Source organism: Oryctolagus cuniculus, chromosome 11, assembly GCF_051225735.1.
Source record: "Oryctolagus cuniculus isolate XC-2025 breed Fujian yellow rabbit chromosome 11, ASM5122573v1, whole genome shotgun sequence".
Classification (NCBI taxonomy): domain Eukaryota; kingdom Metazoa; phylum Chordata; class Mammalia; order Lagomorpha; family Leporidae; genus Oryctolagus; species Oryctolagus cuniculus.
Window position 1 is genome coordinate 114,290,391 of NC_142877.1, and position 21,432 is coordinate 114,311,822.

The 21,432-nt window shown below is 65.7% G+C and overlaps 1 protein-coding gene across 2 annotated transcripts; it reads right to left on the bottom strand.

The window, feature by feature from the left end:
- Positions 1-1,069: 1,069 nt before the first annotated feature.
- Positions 1,070-20,729, bottom strand: IL2RB (interleukin 2 receptor subunit beta). Of its 2 annotated transcripts, none has more exons than XM_051842364.3 (10): positions 20,611-20,729; positions 10,691-10,808; positions 10,241-10,355; positions 9,133-9,211; positions 7,633-7,738; positions 6,621-6,769; positions 5,833-5,998; positions 5,107-5,233; positions 3,812-3,896; positions 1,070-1,944 (listed from the first exon to the last, which is right to left on the bottom strand). In XM_051842364.3, the coding sequence occupies exons 2-10, from the start codon at positions 10,782-10,784 to the stop codon at positions 1,204-1,206; spliced, it is 1,662 nt and encodes a 553-aa protein (XP_051698324.1). In that variant the 5' UTR covers positions 10,785-10,808; positions 20,611-20,729; the 3' UTR covers positions 1,070-1,203. The 2 variants fall into 2 exon arrangements, with proteins under 2 accessions (XP_051698324.1, XP_051698323.1); XM_051842363.3 differs by lacking the exon at positions 20,611-20,729 and adding an exon at positions 16,664-16,865.
- Positions 20,730-21,432: the final 703 nt, after the last annotated feature.

Here is a 21,432-nt window from a genome sequence, read left to right on the forward strand (position 1 = left end):
CCAATCAGCTGTGAGCAGGGCCTGTAAGTGCAGGGTGAGCGGCGGCCGCTCAGTTAGGTGGGATTGGGTCGCTCTCCTGCTGGGGCGGAAGGCTGGGACAGCCGCCATGGTGTGACCGTGCGTGTCTAGGCCGGGCCGAGAGAAGTCGGACGGCTACTGCGAGCCCTGAGAAGGAGGGGGCCAGCTGTGTGGGAGGGGGAGACTGCAGGTGCAGGGGTGCTGGAACTAGTGGGCGTGTCCTCCGCCCCCGCAAGAGGGGCCGCCCAGGGAAGGAAGCCCCGGCCGGGAGCCCAGGCGAGGTGGGGCCGGAGAGTCCGTTATTTCATCCAAGGATCCGAGGGGGCGCTGGGCACTGCCAGGGCAGTGAGAAGACAGCGAAGGCCCTGCCCCCCATACTTCCTTTCTGGATGCTTCCTGCCCTGGAGGATGCTGGGGGAGGGACCCGCCTGGGGGGCCCCTTGGCCGCAGCATCTGGGCCTGCTCCTAGGGGGACGCTGCTGCCTGGGCTGCTCGGACCCTGGGGTTCGCTCTCCAGTGGCCTCGCTGTGAGTCCGCGAAGCCGCCGTGGAAAGACCCCGCGGGCATCTGCTTTGTGGGGTGTTGTCCAGGCTTGGGCCCCCTATGAAGGCTGCAGAGAAAGCCCAAGGGAGACGGGGCGGGGCCTCTTCCTGCAACCACCCCATGGCCCCAGGAGCTCCTCCTGCCGGCACCCAGCCTGGAAGCCTTGGTGCACTGGAGGGAGAGGGTCCCCGAGGGACAGCAGCACAGGCCCCAAAGGCTGAGGGATGTGTCGCCTGGACGCGGCAGGGTGGCAGGTGCCAAGGTGTGTGGCGTGAGGGAGCTCCAAGTGGTGTGGCTGGGCCAGGACGTGCCGCGGAGGGCCATGGGGAGCCACGGCAGGCTTCGGATGGGGGCAGGAGCGTGGCCGTGTCTGCTTTGGAAAGCACGCTCCGGCTGCCCCGTGGTGTCAGCGTGGGGCAGGAAGCCCCCTGGGCGACCCAGGACTGAGGCTGGCACGCAGCTGGGGGGCTGCGGAGGAGACAGAAGTTGTGGGACCCCATGATGGAGCAGGGAGGGGCTCCGGAGCGCCTGGCTTGGGGTAGGCAGGGCCGGGCAGCAGCATGAGGCCAGGGAGGGGCAGGCCGAGCAGGCGGCACTGGGTGGGGCCGCCTACAGGGACGCGTGTGTCCTCGGCAGCCCGGTCTACACTACGTGAGCTGGGTCCTGATCCGGGAGATCTTGGAGGGTCAGGTAGACGTCGGTGTTCAAGGCCGGACATGAGGTGAGAGCCCTGGTCTGGTCCTGCCCGGGAGGGCTCACCCAGGAGGACGCGGCCCCCTGCTCAGGGCTGGGGGCAGGGACTCCCTCCCCAGCCTCTCCCTGCGCCAGCTCCAGGGGTGGCTGGACACTCACTGGCGGGGGGACACCGGGGCCGGGGGGACCCACGGTGGGGGGAGCCCAGTCTTCAAGGAGCCCCTCCCGCAGGGAGGGTGGCCGCTTCTCTTCCCAGGCCCTGCTGCCCCCAAGGGCAGGGTGTGGGGGGCTTGGGCCACCCGGCAGAGCGGGGCAGAAGGGCAGCAGCTCGTCCCCCGGGGGCAGGGTGCAGTAGGCGTCGTCGTCCCCGGAAACAGGGCACAGCAGCGGAAGGGGAGCGCCCGCGGGTGCAGGGGCGCCGGGTGCCGCCGCCTCGGGCTCCTGCTCGCAGGGGTCGTAGGTGAAGTACACCTGGCAGGCCTCGATCTCCAGGGCGTCCAGGAGGTGGAGGAAGAAGTAGCCCTGGTTGGTGAAGCAGCTGGCTGTGGGCGGTGGGGGCGGGGCGCCCTTGTGCTGCAGGAGCAGCGGGGCGGCCTTGGCGTCCCTGTCCAGCACTTCCAGGGGGGAGATCTCAGGCACCGGACCCCCGGGGCTGAAGGCGGAGGAGGGGAAGGGCGACGAGAGCCATTTCTGCGGGACAAAGGCCAGAGCGGGGTGAGTGCCGACCCTGGGAAGCCCGCCCAGGGCTGCCCTCTCCGGGAAGCCCGCCCTGACTGTGTGCGCCCCTGGCTAAGGGACTCTCTGGGAGTGAGCCTGACTCACAGCCCCAGGAGGTGCTGGCTGGCTCAAGCTCGCTGTTCCCCAGGCACCTGCTGAGGGCCTGGCGCTGTCCCAGGTGTGGGGACACAGCAAAGGACAAGAGTGTCCCAGCGTGCGCCAGCGCCAGTCAAGGCCAAAGCAGAGCCGTCCTCAGCGGCACAGCTCGCCCACTTCCCCGCTGCGCTGAGGGGTCACGGCCAGGGCCGGGTCACAGAGCTGGGACGTAGACATCTCCGGCGGGGCATGCCTCGCAGCCCCCACCCCTGCCTCCCGCGCTGCCCTCAGCCGAGAGAAGAGCACGCCCACAGTTGCTCGGGAGCCTGGCGAGGAGGGGCGCGGGGCGCAGGTGCCTTCCCTGGGACCTTGGCACCCAGCGGCAGTGTGACCCGGGCAGCCCAGGGGCTGGAGCTCTCTGACTTCCTGGCAGGGACCTTGGGTGGGGCAGGAGCCCACCAGCCCTGTCCCGGGAGCCCTCAGCAGGTGGCCCGCGGCCCCCACCCCCAGGGCCCACGCTGCAGGTCGCACGTGAGCTCAGGAACAAGCGGAGAAACACCGGGTTTGAGGGTTTGAGTCCGTGAGACGGAGCCGGCCATCACACACGCACACGTACACACGCACCCCACTCGGTGGAGCCCGCCCCCTACTCAGGCCGGAGAAAGGCTGAGGGCCCGATCAAGAGGGCAAAGTGAGGATGGAAGAGGGGGGCACTGAGCTGGGGGCGGGGGCAGAGCAGGTGCAGGGCCCCGAAGTCGGTGACAGCAGAAACAGCGGCAGAGGGCAGGGCCCGGCAGCCCCGAGCAGCCACCAGGAGGGAAGCGGCCAGGCTGTGGCTGGCGCTGGTGTGCACCGGGCCCCGGGCAGGGTGTGGTCAGCCACTTCCTGGGCCGCAGCCTCTGCCCACAAGGCCCTGAAGCAGGGTCCAGGGCAAGCTGTCCCCTGCACGCAGGCACAGTGCACGCACATGCTGCACGCACACTACCCGGTCACTCCCAGATGCCCCGGGGCACAGGGGTGGAGGGGTACGAGCAGGCCCCTTGCCCATGTACGCAGTGGGGGGTTCCAGACTCCAGTCACATGGTGCCTCCCCAGGGGCCCCTCCAGAGCCCCCGACACACACACTAGGCCCAGGGCAGGAATGTAGGCTGGAAGGTCTCACGGTTTGCTTGGATGCCTCTGCTGATGGGGATCTCACTACCTCCCAAGCTGAGGGAGGAGACACATTCCCCACACCAGGAGTATAGGGAGGGCAGCCCCAGCCTCGGGAGTCCCCGAAGAATTGCGGACAGGGCCCCAGCAGCCATGAGCCCACGCAGTCGGGGAAGGCAGGGGGAAGCAGCCCCCACAGCCCTCTTCCCACTGGACGCTTCCTTCCAGAAGTGGGCATGAGCTGGGGGCGGGGACACGGCTGGGCCCAAGGTGGGCTCGCAGCACCACTACCCTCAGAGCCCCTCTGTGGGCGGGGCCTCAGCTCGCCTGGATGACTGGCCGCCGTCTGTGCTGTGCTAAGCCATGGGGCCGCCCGGGGAAGGGGTGCAGGGGCAGGGCAGCACTGCCCGCCCCCTCCCCAGCAGGTGCGCAGGCAGTGGGTGGGGAGAACCCGTCCTGCAGCAGCGTGTCCTGCTCGGTCCCTCCGCTGGCTTCGAGGGCAGTGCCGGGCCCGAGCCCAGCCCAGACGCTGCTCCCGCATGGCCTCGGTGCCGCCCCCCCGCCCCGCCAGCTGCCCCCTCCTGGCGCCCACCTGGAAGTCGCCTCCGTGCTCGGAGCTCAGCTGGGGGAAGAACTGCGAGGGGTCCGGGATGTGGTACTTAAGCGCCTTCTTGAGCCTGGGTGGAGGAGCGGGGAAGGCGTGAGAACCCGAAGCGGCCTCTGTGCTAGGCTCAGCCCACAGCTCTGCGGGCCACGGGCACACGGCGTGGCCAGGGAGATGCCCTGGCTCTCGGGGAGCAGGCGTTAGCTTTTAAGATTTTATTTGTGAGACAGAGAGAGACTCTTCCATCTTCCTCCCCAGAAGCCGGGCCTCGGTCAGAGCCAAAGCCGGAAGCTGGGGACGCCACCCAGGCCTCGCAGGTGTGGGCAGGGATCCGGTCGGGTCCTCCCAGGGCGCACAGCAACAGGAAGCTGGGATCGAGAGTGGAGCCAGGGCTTGAAGCCGGGCCCTCCGGGGGGGGGGGGGGGGACGCAGGTGTCCCCACCAGCGTCTTAACCACTGCGCCACACACCCACCGCTCGGGGCGCTCACATGTGACGGGGGAGACAGACACACACAGTGTGCAATATTACCATCCCTTCCTTGGAGACAAAAAGCAGAGGGCTAAGAGAGCGAGGCAGGGGTAACAGGAAAGGAGATGGGGGAGAGGAGGATGTGGTCTGGGGTGGACGTGGCTGGAGAAGAGTGAACCAGAAGCAAGGAGGTAGCAGAGAGGCCTCCTAGGGCTGCCACGGATGGTGGTTCAGGATGTGCACTGCTCAAGGGCATCTGGCCTTGGGGGAACAGTGAGTGGGGGCTGAACCCCAGTCAAGCTGAGAGCCTGGACAGAGGGGCATCACTTTCTGATTTGCTCCAAGGAGGAAGCCCCACAGGACCAGGAGTTCACGCCCGGTGCTGAGGGCATCATGGGAAGAGTGCCGGCAGGAGGGAGCAGCTGCAAGATTGACACCAAGGAGGGCGGGCAGGTGAGGGGCCCCCCGCGTGGGAGCCAGGGCAGCCAGCCGGAGCGGCTTGAGGCTCTGCAGCCCTCGGGAGCACCCCGCAGGGAGGGAGGGGGCGGTGCGTGGGGAGGAGCCTCCGCCCGAGCCTTGCTGCTCCCGGGCTGTGCGGCGTGGGCAGGTGGGCCAACTGCTCAGGCCCACCTGGCCTCACTCGCAGGGTAAAACGCCCTACGCCTGTGGAGACCACCACGGCCACGGCCAGCAGGCGGCCGGCTGCCCCACTGGCCGTCTCCCCGCCCCCCCTCCCAGCCTCTCTGCTTCCTCTTCCCAGAACGCCCTGCTCCTTCCTGCCCAGGGCCTTTGCACACACCCCTCCCTTCTTACCATAGCATGATGGTGCGGTAGTGGACCAGCGAGTAGACTATGAAGAATAAACCCAAGGCGCCACAGACGCCCAGGATGGCGTGGACCAACCAAGACAGGGGCGGGGCCTCCTGCCGGGTACTGCCGGCTGGGAGGAGAAGCAGGGTGGGGGTTAGAGGGACCCCCCCTGCCACGCCCTGGGCCTAGGGGTGTGCCGTCTGCCCACGCCCACCCTCTCTGGGAAGCCACCCACAAGGCTGGAAAGAGAGGAGCGGCGGCGTCAGCAGCCGGGCCAGGCCGCCCAGCCGCCTGCCCGCCGCCCTCCACTGCCTCTGAGTTCCTCCCAGAGACCCCGCCCCGTCTCCCCTGAGCAGGAAGCGGCTGTGTGAAGACAGGCGAGGTGGCCTCACCAGAGCCCGCTCAGCCGGCGCCGGCCTCAGTGCAGGTGCCCGGTCCCCCGCAGGAAGCAGGGATTTGGGGCTCCGGGTGGACGAAGTGAAAAGACCCTTTCCTCCCCGCTCCCACTAACTCCAGGGCCAAGAGCAAATCCTTCCCCTCACTGATCCCATCTGCAAAGTGGGTCTGCCCAGAGGGTCGCACAAGTGAGCCAAGGGTGGTGCATGGAGAGGGCGGAGCTGGCCGCCGGGGCCACCAACCCCCGCCCCGCCCACCACACAGAGCCACGCCTCCACCCCGCTCACTGTTCCCAGAACCACGCCCCGCCCCGCCCCTGCTGCCCGCCAGTACCTTCGGGCTTTGTCCTGAAAGCGAGGGTCGCGCTCCAGGGGCTCCACGCCTTGCTGTTGTCGCGCTGGGCCCTGACCCGCACCTGCAGCTCGTACTGGGTGTCGGGGCGGAGGGTCTCCAGGCAAACCCACTGCTGCCTCTGCTTGATGCTCAGCAGGGGAACGTCCTGGGACCAAGACGGGGGGGGGGGGGGGGGGGCGGTCAGCGTGAGCCGTCTCCACCCCGCCTCCCCGGCCACGCTCTCCGCCCTCCCCTGCTACCCAAAGGCCCCCTGACTGCCTGCAGACCCATCCCCTGGGGTCTCAGCGGCGGCCACCGTGCACGCCGGGGGCCGGTCACCCAGCCTCCCCGGGCACCTGCTTTCGCGTGGGCTCCCTCCCAACCCCAGCACACAGCCACGTCCTGCGGGCCCGGGCTGGCTCTGTGTGTGGAAAACCCTGGCCGCGTTGCAGGCTCAGGAGGCGGCGTCTGGCCGGGTGAGTTTGCTGAGCGCAGGACCCCTGCTGGCTCACCCCACGCTGTCTCCCCAGCGGCACCTGGTAGGCGCTCTAGGTGACCGACTGACTGGCGGGAATGAGGAAGTGAGTGAAGAGGCGACAGCCCCCTGGGGTCACGGGAAGGCGGCTTCCCAGGCCTCTAGGAGGTTCCGGGGCCATGGGGATCTTTCCCCGGGATCCGCCGCAGCTGAGTCTGGGGAGGGGAGGCAGCGCCAGGCGGCCCAGCGTCCCCCTGTGCTTGGGCAGGTGTGACTTTACGGAGGACAGGGAGGGAAGAAGCTAGGCACTCACCTCCCAGCGGTCGCCTGCTGGCCGCGTCCGGACCACGAACTCCAAGTCGCGCTCGATGTAGTGGGAGACCGGGAACACCTCCCAGCTGATGTTGCAGCGCCGGGAGTCCACGTGGGTGACCTGGAGGGAGCTGGGGGCCACCAGGCGGACTGGAGCCAGAGAGAGAAGGTGAGAGCCAGCAGGCGCGAGATAGCCATGCCCACCCCGTCCGTCCTCCAGGTCTATGCAAACATCACCTCCTCCAGGAAGCCTTCCCTGACTAGGAGCCTCCGTTTTGGGGTCTTTACTCATTTGCTGTCTCCCTGGCCCGGCTGTGAGCTCGCTGAGAGCAGACTGCCATCTTGAACTTGAACCAACAACTACTGACCAGAGGGGCGGGGTGGCCTTCTCGGCACTTGGACTTGACCGTGGGCTTTACCTGGATCACCTCACTGATTCTAAGTGTGAGGAGCAGAACGGCTTCTGGCTCTGAACTTCAATCAGTCCCAGTTTCTAGGACCCTGCGAGTCGATGCAGCCCCACAGACAGCTGGTGCGTGTGGGGCTGCGGCCACATCCTCCGTGACTTCGGTGCCTTGGCTCGTGGCACCTCCCAATAGCCCTGTGCCAGCGGCAGCCCTGCATCCCCACTTCCCAGATGAGCAAACCGAGGCTCTGGTGTGTTGCAAGGGCCTGCCAGTCAGGACGTCCAGGTAAGGTACGGCTATGCTCTGAGCCCTGCCTGGGTCTCCCCTCCACCCCACCTCTTGGCCCCCAAGGGGGAGGGAGGGAAAGGCGGAGCCAGGCACTCAGTCATTCAACAAACTCCCAGAGTGTTATCCAGATCAGCACTGGAAGGAGACATGGGCGGCAAAGGCACCCGGCCCCGCCTCCCCACTGCCTGACCCCGCCTCCCCGCCGACCGGCCCTGCCTCCCTGCCACCCAGCCCCGCCTCCCTGCCGCCACGGCCCCGCCTCCCTGTCACCTGGCCCCGCCTCCAGGCCCCGCCTCCCCGCCACCGTGGGCCACTCACGGTTGCTGAAGGGCTTGAAGTCCTGAGTCTTCACCACCCGCCTGGGCTCCCCGGCCCCGCACAGCACGCTCATATTCACAGTGTCGGCTGAGGTCAGGCTCTGCGACTGCGAGGCAAGGCGGGCAGGCGCTGGGGCGGGGCGGCCTCACCAGCGCCCCTCGGGCTCCCCTCCATCCAAGGCAGGGGCGGCATTTGCTGCCCGGGGCCAGGGAGGAACTATTTCCGGCTTTGCAAGCCACGTGGTCTCTGCCACAACCCCTCAAGTCTGCCGTGGCTGCGCGAAGCAGCCAGAGACACGCCCAACAGCAGGGCCAGGTTTCAATAAAGCTTTATTTACAAACACAGGCAGCAGCTTGCCTTTGGCCCTTCACCAACCCCCGGTCTGAAGAGAAGTGGGCCGCGTGGGAAGGGAGGGAGCTCCCCGCCACGAGAGGTAAGCAAGCTCCCCGACAAGGACAAGGTGCAGGTCCTGACGAGCCCACACGAGGTGCTCAGTGGCCTCCAGTGCGAAGCACTCCCCTGTCCTCTCCCCTGCACCCCGAGCTTTCTGGAAGTAATGGCCGGGAGGTGAGCGTCCCCCGGGCAGCCACGCTGGTGCCTGAGACCCGGTTCCCACGCCGCAGGGGAGAAGCCCGAGGTCACCCGCTGGGTGACCGCAGGGCAGCTCTGCGGAGGGAGCGCAGCTCTGCAGCCTGCCCACCGTGCCTGGGACCGGGACAGGTGACCGGGTCTCATCCTGTGCCGGCCGCAGCCCTGCGGGAGGCAGCTCCGTCACAGGCCTTGCCTGAAGCCACACAGCGGAGCCAGGAGGGGGAGCCAGGCCGCCTGCTTGTCCCCCGCCCCCTGGCTGTGCGTGACCTGGCGATGGCCGGGCAGAGCTTTGGGGGCACTGACTGGGTGCACACACCCGTGCGGCCTGCACAGACAGCCTAGGGGAAGAGGGAAGGGCCGGCGTCAGTCCCAGCTCGGCAGCCCCTCGGCTGTGCAGGCTTCGGCAGGGCCCACGCCCCTCTGAACCTGCTTCCTATGGGTCAGGGAGGGGACAGGGCTGGGGCCCCCGCTGACAGCAGAGTCAGGGGCAGGTGCCGGTCCAAGTCCTTCGGCCTCAGGATAGCCCTCCAGCCTAGGGGCCATTGTTATCCCCATTTCACAGAAGGGCAAAGTGGGGCCCAGGGTCTCCCGGCAGGTGGAGCCAGGCCTGGAAAACCAAGCTCCAGAGCCTGCATGGCCCGGCACCGCCGAGACCTCAGACAGGCCAGACAGGGCGTTCTGAGGATGCCCTCACCCCCGATAAGGACCCACGGAGCAGGGGCCGTCAGCTGGAGCAGGGGCCGTGCACGCGGGGAGCCCCCGTCCCCGGGTCAGGCCGGCGTCCTCGGCTTCGGGTGCTGCCTTCCTTCCCTCCACCTCCTCCCCAGCCCGGGCAGCCTGCTCGGGGCTGGCTGGGCGCTGCCCAAGGCTCAGCCTCCACCGCCCTCTGCTGCCCCATGGGTTGCCTACCTTTGGGGCTCCAAGGACAAGGTCACAGACCCAGGCCGCCTGCCTCACCTGGATCAGCTCGCAGGTTTTAGTCCAGGACCTTTCAAGGTAAAAGAACTCCCTTAGAAGACAAGAAGAGGGGCTGGTGCTATGGCGTAGCGGGTAAAGCCGCCGCCTGCAGTGCTGGCATCCCATATGGGCACCGGTTCAAGTCCCGGCTGCTCCACTTCTGATCCAGCTCTCTACGTGGCCTGGGAAAACAGAAGATAGCCCAAGGCCTTGGGCCCCTGCACCCATGTGGGAGACCCGGAAGAAGCTCCTGGCTCCTGGCTTCAGATCAGCGCAGCTCTGGCCATTGCGGCCATCTGGGGAGTGAACCAGTGGTTGGAAGACCTCTCTCTCTCTCTCTCTCTCTCTCTCTCTCTCTGTGTGTGTGTGTGTCTCTGCCTCTGCCTCTGCCTCTCTGTAACTCTGCCTTTCAAATAATAAATAAATAAATACATCTTTAAAAAAAAAAAAAGACCAGGAGAGACCCCCACCCCAGCAAGAGCCCAGGGGCCCCACTCCCTGAGGGCCCCCGCCACCCCCCACATTCCTCCCTAAGGAGCACCCTTGCTGCCCTCCCCATCCTGGCCAGCCCTGGGGGCAGCCAGGGTGACACTAGAAACATGACAAGGTCAAGATGGGGGTTCCCCTCGCCCTAAAACCCTGCCAAAGCCCCCCAGGGCTTAGGCTGAAGCCCCTCCTCAACTGAGCCCTGGAGGAGCTCCTCCCCCAAGAGCCACAGCCCCAAGCCACCTCAGCCCCCTCCTCCCCACTGCCCCAGCCGGCTCAGAGCCGGGCCCACCTGGATGTCTGTCCCCTGTCCCCACAGCTGCCCCAGGGGCCTCCCCAAATCCCAGATCACTCACAAAGCCTGGAGAGCCCCCTTTCGGCCCCCTGGTCCCCAAGGCGGAGCCCTGCCCTGCCACAACAGGCTCATGCCCAGTGTCCCCAGGCAGTGTCCTCCACTGCCCTCGGACCAGCACGCGGGGTGCTGAGTGCCAGCTTCCATAAGGACGGACCCCAGGGTCTCATATTTAGGGTCCAGGAGCCTCAGAGCGGGCGGGGCTGTGCGGGCCACACTCACCGCAGGTAAGGCCGGGCATGGATGTGGCAGGATGTGCCGGGCAAGCTGCCCTCCTGGGTCCACTCACAGGAGATGTTGGCTTTGGAGTTGTAGAAGCAGGTGAGCTGGCCAGGGTCTGCGGGCGAGGCAAGGCGAGGAGAGGTGTGAGGGGCCGGCTGCAGGGGGCCAGCGCCCACCAGCCCTGCTCCAGGGGAGGAAGGAGGCAGGCCACTCTGACATGCAAGGCAGGGATTGGTGGACCCATTTCAAAGAGGGGGAAACTGAGTCTCAGAGCCTGTAAGGTCCAAGCAGGCCACGGCAGGGCAGGGAAAACAGGAAACAGGGTTCTCCTGTGGCGTGGAGAGACCCGCATGTGCAGTGGGGGCAGAGCAAGTGCGGGTCTGATCCCTCGTCCCCCACCCCTGCAAGGAAACGGGGAAAGCGTCACTGTCCAGACGCTGGGGTCCTCACCTCTCTCTGCCGTAGATACAGGGGGGGTTGCCAGCAGCAGGAGGAACATGAGGGGCAGGCACCAGGGCAGGGCAGGGGCCGCCATCACTTCCATGGGATAGAGCTGGGGACAGGAGCCCTGGAGGGAGGAAGAGGAGGAGACTGCTCACGGAGACACCCACCCAGGCCCTGCCTGCTGCACCGGCAGTCTGGGCCCGCCCCTCTGCTCCCCACCATGCCAACACAGCCCAGCCTCTGGGCCTTTGCACCTGCTAGTCCTGTTCACTGCCCTCCTTCAAGGCTCTGCTCCAGCGCCACTTCCGCTGGCCAGATCATGTACAAAGCACCCCTGGCTCCCCATCCCCAAACCATGCATCACAGCATGCTTTGTTTGTTTGTTTACAGTAACCCCTTCTGTGTAGGGGATCATCCCAAGACCCCCAGAGGGAGCCTGCCACTGAGACTTGCGCCCTGCCCTGTGCAGACCGTGCTGTTTCCCGTACACACATGTCTGCGATAAAGTTTAATCCCTAAGTGAGGCCCAGTGAAAGACAAGCAGAAATAACAAATAATGAAGTAGAAGGATCATATACTTGGGGCCGGCGCTGTGGTGTAGTGGGTAAAGCTGCTGCCTGCAGTGCCGGTATCCCATATGGGCGCCGGTTTGAGTCCCGGCTGCTCCACTTCCCATCCAGCTCTCTACTGTAGCCTGGGAAAGCAGTGGAAGATGGCCCAAGTCCCTGGGCCCCTGCACCCGTGTGTGATACATGAGAGGGGCTCCTGGCTTTTGGCTTCAGATGGACGCAACTCTGGCCATTGCGGACAATTGGGGAGAGATGATGCGACGCCTCCCCTAGGGGGTGATGCCAGCTGCAGGACACAGGCGTGGGACTTAGCTTCAGGCACGGCTGCCGAGTGGACGCAGCGTGGACAGGCTGCGTGAGGGGTGGTGGACATCCCAGTCGGGACGGAGCAGGATGCAGAGGGCTCCACCATGCTGCCGGGGTCAGCGCATCATTTAAAACTTAGAAACTGTTTATTCTGCTCTCTTCCAGTTAATATTTCCCAACCACAGTTAATGACAGGTGGCAACACCTTGGAAATTGAGGCCACATATAAGGGGGGGACGTTGCCTCTGCCTACCCATTCTGTCTTCACATGCACACGCTCGCGCGCACGCGCGTGCAGGGCCGGCTGAGCTCGGGCAGGGCAGGCAGTCTTGCCTTACTCATTTGGCCCACGGCGGGCATCAGGCACAAACCCACGAATCACTGAATGAACAGCCGGCCAGAGCTGACGCCAGGGGCTGGGGGCTTCTCCCACCTGCGGGAGGTCCAACGAGACCCGCGCTCAGAAGTGGGGGCTGCCCAGCAGCCCCAAGCGCCCTGGACAACGGGGGTGCCCGCTGCTCTGCGGCTCTGAGAGCAGCCGAGGGCCCACCTGGAAGGCGAGCTTGTGCCAAACCCCCACTGCCTGGGAGGGAAGGGAGCCCTGTGCCCCTGGGCCACCCCCGCGTCTCCAGGACAGATCCCGCACAGGCGGGGCGGGGGAGTCAGGTAGGAGGATGCGCCCCCTCCCTCAGGGAGGCTGGAGGACCCCAGCGGAACGTGGGGCACGCCCTTGTGGTGGGGAGAGACAGGGATCAGACCAGCAAAGCCACAGGGCGCTGAGCCCCGGGGAGGGAAGCCCTGGTCACTCGGCCCCGCCCCTGGCAGTGTTCATCGTCAAGGACTGTGCGCCCGGGTGCTCATTCGCCGGGTCCTCATGAACAAGTTCTTTCAGTGGTCCCACTTAGCAGATGAGCAAACCAAGGCACCGAGGGCCTTGATCTCTCTTCCCCCCAACCTGCCCTGTCAGGTTCCCCGGCCCAGGGCCCCAAGCCCTGACGCTTACAGAGGCTAACACCTTCCAAGACATGCACCCCTGGGGCGTCTCTGCCAAAGCCCCTGGTGCCCTGCCCCCCATGACAGCCACACTGCTCCCCTGCCAAGCGTCCTGCGAGCGAGGTCATGCCGGGGCTCCCGCAGGAGAGGCCCAGTGGCCTCCACCGTGGAAACCCCACCCAGCACAGAGGTGAGGCGCCACCGGCCGGCAGGGACCTGTCACGGCAGGAGCTTTGGGCAGGCAAATGTGGCTGCTGCCCACCCTCTGCAGGGGCTGGGTGGGTGCAGGAGGTGAGAAGTGAGCAGATGGTCCGTTCGTTCAGGAAGATCCCAGCTCGGCCTGCAGCGAGGAGGATGGGTTGCAGCCGGGGTGGGGGAGGGAGATGAACTGGGGGCCAGCGGGGCATCCAGGGGAGGTGACTGCGGCTCAAGGCAGAGTGGTGGGGGCACAGGGCGGAGCAGGTGGCTGAGAGGGGCCGAGGAGGCTGCGGACCCCTCACCCTCTGCCGTCCGAGCCCAAGACCCTTGGAGGTCCCCCAGGCTTTGTGGCTTTCCTTCCCCCCAGCGCCTTTCCCACTCTGGGGGTCTCTCTGGCTCCCACCTTCAGCTCCTCCCCCACAGCGCCAGCGAAGGTTCAGCTCCCCTAGATTCTCTCCGGGCCAACTTCCATTGCGGGGTGATCGAGCCTCCAGTCCCTGAGCCCCACATCCAGCCAGCCAGGAGGCCCCACAGACAGGATGGCCAAGGGACAGCCCAGGGACAACTGGCCGTCTCTCCCTCTCCCCACTCCCAGGCCAGCCCAGGGTCCTCCCAGCCTGGACAACACCCTGAGCCCCTGAGAAGCCACAGCCTGAGGCCCACAGCCTGTTTCCAGAGCCACCTCTGGTGGCCCATCTGCTCACTCTCGGGGCTTCTTGGGGACCGGGAACAGGACCACGCCCGGCGGCCCTGCAGCCTTTGCCCAGCCAGCAGCAAGTACACCTGCTAGAGCTCACGTGTGCATGTGCACGCGCACACACGTGTGCATGCATGACCACAGGCACCCACATGAACACATGGGTGTGCACACACCAACACATGACACAGGCGTGAACACATACAGGCACACTTGCACACACAGGTGCATGCAAGACCGCAGGCACACACATGCACCCACATGAACACATGGGTGTGCACACACCAACACACGGCACAGGCATGAACACATACAGTCACACTTGCACACACAGGTGCGTGCGTGCACTCACACGCCCACCACACACACCCGCCTACGTGAACCAGTGGCTCCTGCAGCCAAGGTCCTTCCCAGGTCTCCCCTATCGCTCCCAGAGATCCTGTTCCAAACACCTCTCTTTCCTTCCTCCATGAAGCCCTCCCTGGTTTCCCGGTGGAGGCCAAGGCTCTCGGCTCTGAGCCCTCGCTCCCTGCTCTAGCGTGGCGGCAGCAGGGCTGGCGAGCACTGTGCCTGCTACACAGACGCTGAACACAGGACCTGACCCAGCGCAGGCGCCCAGTAAACGCTGCCGAGTGGCTATGGCCGGAGGCGTCCAGGACTGCAAAACTCGCAGGGCTGTCCGGGTGGTTCTGGGCCATCTCGGTGCTGCCATCAGAGCGGGCAGGGAGCAGACCCAGCGTCCAGCCCAGATGGCTCTCAGCTCCATCTCCCTGGGCAGAGACTCGGGGCCCCGCGCATTGTTAGGGCTGGGAGGACCACCCTTGGTTACACCTGGGGACACTGAGGCCCAGAGTGGGGAGACTTGTTCTGTATCACATGGGAGCTCAGCACAGACCCAGGGGCAGGACCCACCCCCTCTCTAGTCTGCTGCCCCCAACCACCTCCAAACCACGCACGTAGGCATTACACGGGCCGGGCTCCACGGTAGGCTCTTGACACACGGCAAAGTGCTCTAAGTATCCCCACATTCAGAGGAGACTAAGGCAAACACCCTGCTGGGAACCGGCCGGTGTGGCAGAGCCCAGCACCCAGGCCCTGTGAGCCCTCGGACACACCCTCGTGCCGTGACAGCCACGCGCGGTGAGCGTGCTCAGGTGACAATAACAACACCCGCCACACCCACAAGCGCTGGCCCTGGGCCGGGTGCACCGGCAGTGCGGGGCGAACGCTTCGCCTGCCCCCATTTCACAGAGAGGGAGACCGAGGCTCTAGGCCATGAGCTGGCCCAGGTCACATCCAGTTAGGGGCAGAGCTGCTCCCTGCCATTGTTACACGCTACACAGACCCTCCTCTCCCAGGCGCCGGTCCCAGAACCAGGGCCAACAGCCCCCACTCTGGGCAGTCGCCGTGTCCAGGTGCTGCCCCAGGGGTGGGCAGGAAGCCGGGAGGTACCTATGGGCTTGCCCTTGCTACCCACTGTCCCCACGGCAGGCTGAGCCCTTACTGTGGGTCCATCAGTGACGCAGGCCGTACAGCTGGGACCCTACAGCTCCCACTGCCCCTCCCACACTCCCACAGCCCTGCCCTGGGGACCCTGGGTGACAGGGCGACCCCACTTCTGGCAGAGCCCCAGAGGAGAGTGGGTGCAAGATCGCAGGAAGGTCAAGACCAGGCCACAGGCCAAGCTCGGCAGGGAGAGAACAGCCCCTGGAGTGGGCTCCCCTCCCGGGCAGGGGTGCAGAGCTTGTCAGGGCGAGGCTGCAGAGGGAGGCCAGGCTGGGAGCGCTCCGAGCCGCCTCCTTCCACGGGAAGGAAGCCAAGGCTCTGGGAGGTTGGGGAAGCTGCTCAGGTCACGGTCATAGTCGCGCAGCCCGGGCGAGAGCCCGCCTCAGACAAGGATAGGTAGAGCCAAACTCTGTCCCCACGGGCACTCACGTGCACTCCTGGGTGTGGTCCCTGCCCCCCCCCCACACACAGACACCAGACAGCCACACCATTCACAGCCAAAGACCCAGAGGCCACACCTCATTACACAGCCCTGCCGAGTTACCCAAATCAGTTACCCACGGAGCTCAGGGCGGCTCAAGCGCCGGCTGTCTGATTTGAAGGGGGAGGAGGAGGGAGGAGGAGGGAGGAGGAGAGAGGAGGAGGGAGGAGGAGGAGGAGGAGGAGGAGCAGCAGCCGCAGCCCAGGTACTACTGGCTTCCCCTTTCTCAGCTGGTGACCTGAGGCACAGGTCAGCTTCGTGCCCAGGTTAGCGAGGGGACAGAGCTGGGCTCTGAGCCCAGTTTGGAGCCATCTGCGGCTCCACTGCTTGGTGGCGCGCAGGGGGAGCTGGGGCAGGACTGCCAAGCAGGAGCCCAGTGTGTCCCCCCAGCCTCTGACCCAGACTGGCCCGGCTCCCCTCACCCCTCACCCCCACACACACACAGCTCCCCTCGGGGCGCCTCCCGCTGCGTGTGCGGTGGTGGGGAAGGAAGACAACCCTTGAGGACGGCTCTGCCCCTCGGCACCCTCCCCCCCTGCCAGGTGCTCCCGTGCAGGGGAGTGTGCGAGCAGGGAGAGCCTCAGAGGTGGAGGCCTGTCCCCAGCACCGGGGGATGCCACTGACCCGTCCAGTCCCTCAGCCAAGAGACAAACCGGGGCTGGAAGCCGAGGCTCTGACCTCCATCCCAGGGCGGCCAGGCAGCCCCGCTCCCCCCACAGCCCGCACGCCGCCTCCGGAGCACTGTGCCCAGGGTGCCTCCCAGGCCCCAGCCCCCAGCGCTCAGCGGGCAGCTCCAGGTGGCTCCACACCGGGCCTCCCACCTCCTCCACCCCTCCAGGCCCAGCACACAGGGCCCAGGGAAGCCTTCACCCCAGAGTGGGACGGGGAGGCTGGGAAGAGGGTGCCTGGCCCTGGGGCCAGCTTGTTCTCCAACCAGGAGCTCCTGCACAGGGCTGCCCCACCTTCAGGGGAGTTTCAGACAAGGCTGAAACAAGGGGGGGTGATCCAGGGCCAAGCAGAAACTGCTGGGAGAGTGGGGCCAGAGCCCAGCATCCTCCCCAAGACCCCCCCACCCCGAGCCCCGTGGGGTCAGAGCCCAGCATCCTCCCCAAGACCCCCCCACCCCGAGCCCCGTGGGGTCAGAGCCCAGCATCCTCCCCAAGACCTCCCCCATCCCGAGCCCCTTGACAGGTGGGCAGGGGCCAGGAGGGGGCAGGAGGGGGCATCACCTGGCTGAGACATGGGGCTGCGGCACGCTCCCTCCAGTGCTCTCGGCAGTGGGGGCTGGCGCCATCTCCGGCTCCGGCCCAGGTAGCTGACGACGGCTGGGCCAGCGCAGACTGAAACCCTGGGGCCAGCCCACTTCCTGTGCAGAGGCTGGAGGGGCCAGGCCTGGCTGGGGAGGCGGGGAGACCGGGCGGGTGAGCAAGTCTGAAACTCCTGAAGCACCTATGGGTGATAAAGATCTGCCTCCCATGCTGGGGGCGGCTGCTGTGGGCGTAGTGGCGGCACAGCCCAGCCACTCACAGGTGGGGGCCTACGCACAGGAGCAGGGGCCGCAGCCTCCCCTACCGCCACCCCCATCTCACATAGGCCCCCCTCATCCGGTCAGCCCCGCCGACACCCAGGCCCGCACACACGTCCCCCTCAGCCTCATGCCAGCCTGCGGCACGCCCATCTCTGAGACCCCTTTTCACCCAGCCTTCCGGGAAGCTCCTTAGTTTAACATTCAGAGGCGACTAGTGATGGGGGCTTTGGGAGCAATCCGATGGCCACTCACAGAACATTCTAGAGGCTCCCGCTTTCTCCCCAGCCGTGGTTCCTAGTCTGCCCCAACCCGCTTTGTTTGGGGTCGTGGGGGATAACTCAGGGCTTCTCTCTCTTTCATTGGGGACTTAGAAGGACCTCTCTTTAGAAAAATGCACATCTATTTAGGAGCGGTGTCACAGGTCCAGGGACGCTGGGCGCGTCCAACCCAGGGCCAGGAGGGCAGCAGTGCTGGTCCCCTCTCCCCGCCTCGACAGCTCTGCCTCCTCCCAGAGGGCGAGGAGGAAGGGCAGGCAGGAGCCGGAAGGGCACAGGGATGTGAGGACGCAGGATTAGGCCCCAGGGAATTCTCAACTGCCTTGTGCAAACCCAGGAGGCCAGCAGGGGGGAAGAAGCAGGGGGCATCGTGGCCGCTCAGCAGCTGGGTGACCTTGGGTGACCTTGGCCACCCTGTGCTTTAACTTCCAGACCTGTCAAGCAAGGGGACAGCAGCAGCTGCTTTGATACGTCCGGAGGTGTGTGTACAGGACCCAGTGTGGCCACACATAGTAGGCTCGCAACACAGGACGGTTCCTCTGGACAAGCTCCTGTGTCGGAAACCACACACGCACAGTATTCGGAGGTTCGGACCAGATGAGGTGTGGCATGGGGCGCCCGCACGGCGCTAGTGGCTTCGTGAGAAGAGCAGGGGAGACTGGAGCCGGTGTACCTGCTCTGGCCGTCCACGTGACGCCCTCCGCCAGGTGACGGCGTAGCGAGAGGCCTCCCCAAGGCCGGTGCCGTGTCGTGGACTTCCCAGCCACAGAGCCTCTGATGTCGCTCAGTGGGCCTGCCTGTGGGCCCGGCGCAGCCGCAGCGCAGGGCCCGAGCCCCCGCCTCAGCCCACGCCCCTGCTCCAGGAACGAGGGGGTGCCGAGCACGGCTGTGACAGTGGCGATGACAACAGCCAAGATTCATGCAGCTTGAATATTCCTGGAAGTCTTATGAAACCAGGAATGCTGCCTCCAGGGCCATGGGCAGGGCGGGGCAGGGGGGAGAGAGTGGGAAGGCTGTGTCAGAATCTATTTCCTTCTCCCAAACAAATGAGTTCAATTTAAACTCTTAAAATCATAGGAGAAAAGAGCGCACTCCCAGGCATAGACAGAAGGCAGGGGCCCGGCCAGCAGCAAGTGGCTGCCGTGCGCCGGCCCCATAGTGCTGCCCAGGACCCCTGCTCCTCCATCCTGCTTGCCCTCTCACAGGCCTGCCGCCTGGCACCGGGGAGGGAGCGGCCTCTCCCCTGCAGCCTGTAGAGGCTGCTGGAACCAGGGTGGGGCAGCGGGGTGCGGGGGTGGGGGAGAGAGGTCAAGAGAGGTTATGGCCAAGGGTCCACGTGGGCGCATGCCAACCCGGGGTGGGGGGTAAACCTGTGCACGGTCTCTGCTCCCTCTGCAAGAAACCTCCCCCTGGAGGGGCACATCCACACACACACAGCCCTGAGTGAGGCCAGTGGACGTGGGAGGACGTGACGCTCTATCTCTCGGACTACAAATCCCAAGATTGGGACAGGTATCTGGCCTACCGGTTAAGCGGCCGGCTGGGACACCTCCACCCATTAGAGCGCCTGGGTTTGAGTGCTGACTCCGTTCCTGAGTCCAGCTGCCTGCTACTGCACACCCTGGGAGGCAGCAGGCGACGGCCCCAGTGGTCGGGTCCCTGCCACCCACAGGGGAGACCTGGATCGAGATCCGGGCTCCTGGCCCAGCCCCAGCTGTTGTGGCCATTTGGGGAGTGAGCCGGTGGATGGAAGACCTCTCTCTGTCTCTCAAAGTAAAAGCACCACCTTTGACCCTCCTCTGTCTCTCTCCTCCCCCTACCCTGCCCCCCTGAGCCCCCGTCTGCCCCTTCTTTGGCTGCATCTCTTTCTTTCCACTCCCCTCCCCACTCTCCTGCAAGAATCCAGAACAGGACTTTGAAGCCTGGCGCGAGGGCTGGGGTGGAGGCAATGGAGCAGCTCCCTCCAGCTCGGCCTCCCTGCGCTTGGTCAGACTGCCCTGCCCAGGCGGGGCCTGCTCCTGCCCTCCCATTTCACAGGCAAGGAAACTGAGGCTCCAGGTCACCCTGCCAGGCTGTGGCAGAGCCAGCCTTGGAGTCTGGGTCTGACCCACAGGAAACCCGAGGCCAGGAGGCTGACAGGGCCACGCAGACCTGCCCAGCCCCGCATCTCAGGAGTGCCAGGGGCCAGACGAGCTGCTCCAGCCAGCCCCTCCCCTCCCAGCACCCAAGCCTGAGCCCCTGCACCCTTCACACCGTAGCCTGCCCTCCCACTGCGTCCCCACGCAACCCTGCGGGGAACCAGCCAGCCCTGCACCTCTGGAGATCACAGACATGGTCCCCCAGCTCAGCGGCCACTGACCCTGGCCCCTACCCAACCACCCGCCTTCCACAGTGGCCAAGGGACGAGTGCACCATGAAGTCCCCTGACCCTGATGGCCCTTCCCGGCTGTGACCGGTCCATCCCATGGCTGCCTCTTAGGGGGCCGAGCCAGGCTCAGCCCTGGGAGTCCCAGACTCCACCTGCCTGGCCCCTGCCCGGCCACTTTTCCCCATGTTGTTTCACAATCCCCTCTCCGCTCCTGGGAGATGCCCCGAGCCACACGCAGCCTGTAGATTCCTGTGCTGTCTCCTCCACAGCGAGCCTCTGTCCCCCCTGCACCTGTGCCCACGCTCGGCCCACGCGTGGACCTCGTTGTCACCCTGAGGCGAGTCCTGGGCCCCGGCCACGAGGGCAGTGCCAGATGTCTGACTCCCTGCCGGTGCCCACTTCACAAGGAACGGAGACACAAGGGACAGGCACAGTGGAGGGAGCAGAGCCCGACCAGAGGGAGAACGAGGCCTGGCACCTGCGGCCCTGCAGGACTCCCTCGCCCCCTCTCACCCCCGGCGCCTCTCCGCCCTTCCTTGGGGGCCCCCGCCCGTCCCCCAGCCAGAGGCCCCTTCCTGTCCCTCACTCCTCACCTTGGCGCCCTCCTCATTCTCACCTCTGCTTTGTAGGTCAGTCACCTCCTCGCCAACCGCCCACACCTGAATCCTCCCATGCTCTCCCGTGAGCCTCTGCGAGCCGCCTGCATCTTCGGCCACAGCAAGCACCCGGGCGCTTCCCGTTCGTGCAGACCACGCTGCTCGACGCAGTCATTCCCTGTCCTGCTTCCTCGTCAGGACCACTCCAGGGTCACCAGCTGTGCCACTCTGCCCGGGACCCAGTGGGTTCCCGGGACATGGGATCATCAGGGCTAGGACCAGGACAAAGCGGGTCACCTGCTCCCTACCCGCTCGTCCCCAGACGAACTCAGCCCCCCTCCCCCCGATTGCTCACTAAAGCCAAGGCAGAGTCCAGACACACACTGGCACCTGCATCTCGCGTGCTCACCTTGCTCCTGGGTCTGCAGCAAAGGTTCCTTGAGCAGTTCCCCGACACGGTTCCAGAAATTTAACCTGGCAGAGAAGGAAGTGGAAGGAGAAAGAGGAAGAGCCAAAGCTTCCGAATGTCTAACGCCCCAGCAATTCCCGATAGTGCAACCAACCAACCGCCCTGGGCGCAGCTCACCGGCACCTTCCAAGGCAGTTTGCAGAGGGTGAGTCACCTTGCCGGAGCGGCTTAAACCGGAACCTGCCCTCTGCAAGGCCACCTGATGACACCACCAAGTCTCCGGCCCCGGGGGCAGGTGCAGCCACGCTTAAAGCACATCCGATAGGGAGAGCCACGTAGGGGCTGTGTGTCCAAAGCGACTCGGGAAGCCGTGTCCTGACCCGGGCCAAGTCCCAGGATGTGTGAGTGCGGTGACGGAAGCACAGCTCCGCGCAAGGCGTGTGTCCCCTCCTGTGTGGTAGCGGGAGGTGTGAGCGTGCACTGGGCACATGGGGCAGGAGCCACGAGACACAGCACATGGCCCAGGCCTCCAGGGAGAGGAGCTGGGAGACCCAGGCGGCAGCGGCAGGCATGATCTTTCCTGTCGTCTGAACAGTGCTTCCTGGGAACGTAATCCTACTCGGGAAAGGAAATGCAATTAGAACTGAAGCTGAAATAAAAAATGCGGCGCTTTTGCAAGGAACGGGGCTCCCCTCCACGGTTCCCGAACCTCAGCCCTCCTGCCGCCCCATCACTTTCTTTTTTAAAAGATTTATTTTTGAAAGAGTTACAGACACAGAGAGGGAGAGGCAGAGAGAGTGAGGTCTTCCATCTGCTGGTTCA